General features: G+C 32.4%; 1 protein-coding gene across 2 annotated transcripts; it reads left to right on the forward strand.

The window, feature by feature from the left end:
- Positions 1-960: 960 nt before the first annotated feature.
- LOC130979740 (phosphoribosylglycinamide formyltransferase, chloroplastic-like) lies at positions 961-4957 on the forward strand. Of its 2 annotated transcripts, none has more exons than XM_057903265.1 (7): positions 961-1313; positions 1617-2241; positions 2563-2674; positions 3662-3838; positions 3936-4062; positions 4217-4335; positions 4669-4957. In XM_057903265.1, the coding sequence occupies exons 2-6, from the start codon at positions 1893-1895 to the stop codon at positions 4328-4330; spliced, it is 879 nt and encodes a 292-aa protein (XP_057759248.1). In that variant the 5' UTR covers positions 961-1313; positions 1617-1892; the 3' UTR covers positions 4331-4335; positions 4669-4957. The 2 variants fall into 2 exon arrangements, with proteins under 2 accessions (XP_057759248.1, XP_057759249.1); XM_057903266.1 differs by having other exon boundaries at positions 1742-2241.
- Positions 4958-5607: the final 650 nt, after the last annotated feature.

The raw sequence follows: 5607 nt of genomic DNA on the forward strand, positions 1-5607 counted from the left end.
TGGATATGATTCTTACAATGACTAATTTTATCACTAACTAAAAAAAAGAATATTTTTAGAAAAAAAATTTAATTTTGACCAAAAGAATAAAATAGGACGAAATAAAATATCTAGGATAAAAATTGAACATTTCATACGTTAAAAATAAAATTAGTATTTAATCTAAACGTTAGAAACTAAAATAATACTTCACCTATTAAAAAAACGTGATAATTAAATTTTCAAAAAATTTGAGTTCGAACTATAATACTAATTAAGTCTTTTATGATAACAAATGGTAGGTATATTATATTCTTTCATCAATAGATAATATGAAACGAAATAAAATTGTCTATAAATTTCATTATACATAATAATATATTCCATTACAATCACGTAAATATAAAAACAATGCTAATGAAATATTCATTATCTTTTAAGTTTTCATATAATCTTTACCAACTATTTTCTATTTATAAAAAATCCTAATGAAATAAGTAGAATTTTGTTCAAAAAATTATTTATATAATAATTTTTCATAAACAAATAAATCGTTGTATTTACAACATATAAATATCATCGTTAAATTTTATATTATGAATTGACAAAAAAACATAATATATTTACCATTTATCATAGTAAAAGATCTAATTATCTTTTTGTTCGAAAAAAAATTTTAAGACAATATTTGTTTTTAAAAATAAAATAAAATAAAATATTGTGAATAAGACATAAAAAAATAAAAATAAAAAACTTAATATTTTTATATTTTATTTAATAATAAAATAAAATAATTATAAAATTTTAATTTAATTTATTTTTTATTTAAAAAATTTAAAAAATATATAATATAATTATTAAAAAAATAAAAAATAAATTGTGTTTTTCGTTAGTAATAGTAATAGTATATCTGTATTTTTTTTATCAAAATATATAAAATATGTTAATTCAGCAACAGTAACACAGCTTTACTCAAACGCTCGCCCTCACCTCTCTACCTTACTCACCGCACGGTAACTGCCGAACACAACGGCAGCCAACAACGGAGGTCGTCACTCGTCACTCGTCACTCGTCACTCTCCTCCCCAGCTCCTCTGTTTTGTCCCCGCGCCGTCAGTGTTTGGTGCCTCTGCTTCCTCCGCTCCTGTGCTCGCCTCTGACTCCTCTGTCTGTGTTGTCCCGGCCGCCTTGGCTTCGCAGTGCCTCGCCTGTCTCTGCTTTCCCGTCGTCATTGTGTTGGCTCCTCTTCGAAGCTCTGCTCTCTCTCGCAGGCGGCTTGCTCTGCAACGGTGCAACACTGCAACGACCCCAAGTTCTTTCTGCTTCTGCTGTAGGTGAGATTTTTTTTAGTTATTAATTTTTTATACTGATTTTTTTTTGCTGTTTTAATGTATTGATGCTAATTGTATTTGTATGTACAACTGATTGATTTAATTTGTAATAGGCTAGATGAATTGTATTTGTAATTTTGTATGTAATATTGATGCTAATAGATTGTGAATCAAGAGATTGGAAATGGAAGAATTTTTTATTGATATTTGATAGTTTTATACTTTTATTAGATAATAGGTGCTGTTCTTGTGGTTTTTTTATTTACTTTTTATTTTTTTATACGTTTTTCTTCCCTCTGTGTTAAGGCTTCGGAGGCTTTTGGTGAAAAGCCTGAAAAGGTTTTCCGGTTTAGGGTTTTGTGCTGTTGGAATAAGATAGGTGTTGTAGGAGAAAACCCAATTAAAACAAAATTGCCATACATGTAATGCAGTCTTGTGCGATGTGTGTCATCTGATCATCTCCTCAAACGCTAAACGCCACCGTTTTTGCCTTCCCACCTGACTCCAACAAAAGCTCCTCCTCACACAAAGAATTGAACATTTTCCTATTTTTTCCTTTCCTTTTTGGAAGATACAATTCCCATGGAAGCTCAAAAAATCCTCTCTAGGTTTTGCCCCAAAACCCCGTCACTCCTGCTACCCTCTCATAAAAAGCTTCATACTTTACCTTATGTTGGGCCCAAGAACCTTGGGATTCTGAGATTGGGGTGCAGTTACACTGAGGGAAAGAAGAAGAGGGTCTTTTGTGTGAGGAGGACGGTAGAAGAAGAAGAAGCAAAGGAGGTGAAAGTTGGGGCCACTGTGCCGGTGAGGAGGAAGAAGCTGGCAGTTTTCGTGTCTGGTGGAGGGTCCAACTTCAAGTCCATTCATGAGGCTTCGTTGAAGGGTTCACTCCATGGTGATGTTCTTGTTTTGGTCACAAATAAACCTGGTATGCCTTAAATCCTTGACTTTTTCCATTGCTTCTTTTATTTTAACTTTTATGTTTCTGGTATTCTCCAATGATAGTTGATTAAATGAGATTACTTGGATAAGGGTTTGAATGTTTCAACTTATTTTGGTAAAAGTAAATTACTTTTTGTTAACTAAATAAAATTCTTTTTCACATATTTATATGAACTTTTAAAAGAATTAGAGTTTAGTACTTTATTTTATATATTACAGATGAATGAGCTGAACTCAATATTTCTGTTAGATGCCTTTTGTGTCTTGGTGTACTGAAAGTTTCTTTCGTTCATTTGTTTTATTCCAGATTGTGGAGGTGCTGAGTATGCAAGAAATAATGGTATCCCAGTTGTTGTGTTCCCTAAAGTAAAGGATGGATCCGATGGGCTATCTCCAAGTGAGCTTGTTGACACACTAAGGTGTGGTGCAGTGCAGTGCTTCTTTATTTCATTTGCTGCAATTGCTTTTTTGGTTTACTCTTCAGTGTGTTAATCTGTCTCTTTATTACAATTTATGAAATACTTTCACATTCTTTACATGCAAGATCAACCATGTTGTAAAAAAATGTCTTTTTCTATAAAAATAGAGATAAATATACCAGACTTTCTCAGAAACAACAAAATTTAACTCAAATAGCCACTTTGGACCTCTTGGAGGGAGCCACCAAATCTTCCAAGTGAATATGCACTTGCAGAAAATATGATTACTGCTTTGATTGCTTTCCACCTTCTCAATCTGAAATTCTTCAGTGCAAAATAATAGCTTTATCAACAGAGATAAGAACATCTTTTTAGCTAATTTTTCATCCTCATATTTGCATGTGTATATCTCAATCATCATTTGCATCTTTTGTGGATATCACCATATGAAGAAACTCGAATTGTGATTTATGGGGAAATTTCTACATGTGTCCAAGAACATATATAATAAATTATAAATGTCCTTAACTTATTATTTTGTTATCTTTTATGATTGTTGTGTATCTGTGGTATTGGCTTGTAACCTTGTATCTACAAGTAAAAATCTAGTAGACTGGTTGGTTTTCATGAACACAAGGAAGTCTGTCACAGGATGTGGAACACTGTCTTCCTAATCAGTATATCGGAAGTGCCTAAGTAACCTAAGTAACAAAGCGCATGGTATACTTCCTGAAATTCTTTACCAATATGAAACCTATTAAACAATATTGAGTGTAAATTCTTTTTCCTCTGTTTTTTTGTTCGTTTCTTGTACTGTAAGTTGTGTCGGAAGGTGGATGTGTTACTTTTAGATTGAAGGACATCTGCATTATTAGTATAGAAGAGATGCCAAAGAAGCTGCAACTTTGCAAAAGCAATAATTTTGATATTCCACGTAGATGTGGTTATACTATTGAGTATTAATGTAGTACTTTTTCTCTTTACCAGGAGTTTCCAACTTGATTTTATTCTTTTAGCTGGATTCCTCAAACTTATACCAGTTGAATTGATTCGGGCTTATGAAAAGTCCATATTAAATATTCATCCATCACTTCTTCCAGCTTTTGGAGGCAAAGGATACTATGGTATGAAGGTGCACAAAGCAGTAATTGCTTCGGGCGCAAGGTATACTTCTCGCCAAACTTCTCATCCTGTTTCACTTGAATTGTCACACTTCGTATGGGAGACATGTATTTGTGCTTCATTTTTCTGGGTTGGTTAGATATTCAGGTCCTACAATTCATTTCGTTGACGAACATTATGACACGGGGTGTATCCTTGCTCAATGTGCCATCCCTGTACTGGCTAATGACACTGCAGAGGAGTTGGCTTCCAGGGTTCTCAAGGAGGTAATAGCATTTTATATATCTTTAAACAAGCTCAATCCTAAACGAAAGTTCAGCAAATTTATTTGCCACAAGAAGCATGCATGAACCTTTACAGTGATGTAAATCAAAAGCCTAGCGATTCATTGTTGTCTTATGTTTTCATTTCTGAACTTAGGAACACCGGTTATACGTGGAGGTGGTCGAAGCTTTGTGCGAAGAGCGTATAGTTTGGAGGGAAGACGGTGTCCCTCTCATCCGAAGCAAAGATAACCCCAATGAGTTCTGCTAATTATGGTGTAAATTTAATTTGCCTTTCAATTCCTTTTCAATTACACTTTTGTTTCATAACATCAGAGATAAATTACATTGATCTCCCATGAGGTTAAGTGATATTACATATGACATTTCTTAATATCGTAGCTATCAAGGGTGTTTGTGTATTGAGAGCCATATGATCTAAATCCTAAGGAGACTAGTTTATACTTTTGCCAATAGTGAGGTGCTGTGTGTAATATCACTTAATCTCAATTCTCAAAGGTGGTTGATATCATTTACTTTAATATTAAGAGTAAGGATTGAATAACATAAGTGTAACCTTAAGTAACTAGACTTTTGTTTCTTCTGCAGGGGATTTCGCTATCTATGGAACTTCAGAAATACATAAATAATTAGCTAATCAAAGAATTAATAAATGAGCAATTAGGGGGGCGATCCTTCAAGGGGTCCACAAACCCTTGAAGAATAATCTAATAATCTAATTAGGAACTCACAAACATCTCTTTTGAATTGTATATATAAACTTGTTATAATTTTTCTTTCCCAATGGATGATGAGGGCTGATGACTTCATATTTCATAATTTTGGACCCCTTTTACCCCATACTAGAAACTTGGCATCTCATATTCCCATCTTAGTAGCAATTTGCCTTCAATTATTGTTATCTCTCTCTCTCTCTCTCTCTCTCCAAAATAATAGTTATAAATTTTTAAATTTTAAATAAATAAAATTTTTATTCACTAAATCAATGAGTATTCAATAAATTTTTTATTATTTTAAAATAAATTCATATTAAGATGGCATTTTAATTAAAGAATATAAAATATAACAATTAAATTAAACTTATATTATTTGACAGATGACAGAGAACCAAACATCGATTTAGAATTTCTCAATAGAAAATAAGTATTTTGTTGCAAGTATAGTCCAAACCAATACTTATTCTCAAAGTTTATTTTTAAGATTGTCACAATCAAAACAACTATAAAGTGGGAGTTTTAAATCTCGGGTCGTCTTCCTCGGACTAGCAATTAGATGCCACACTTTTGGCTGTGAAATAAGCGAGTTTTCAATCATGGAACATAAAATTAAAAGAAGTAAAGAATAAATGTGAGAAATGAGACCAAAACTCCAAAACTAAGAAATTAAAAGTCAATCAATGCCAATTAAAAGGAAATAAGACCAAAACTCCAAAACTAGTGAAAATGTGAGAAACGCATAAAAGAACCTTGACTTCGGAATGAGAATTAAGGAATCCTATCATTGTTATAACCACAACTATGGCAATTA

The sequence above is a fragment of the Arachis stenosperma genome, chromosome 5 (assembly GCF_014773155.1).
Source record: "Arachis stenosperma cultivar V10309 chromosome 5, arast.V10309.gnm1.PFL2, whole genome shotgun sequence".
Lineage (NCBI taxonomy): Eukaryota > Viridiplantae > Streptophyta > Magnoliopsida > Fabales > Fabaceae > Arachis > Arachis stenosperma.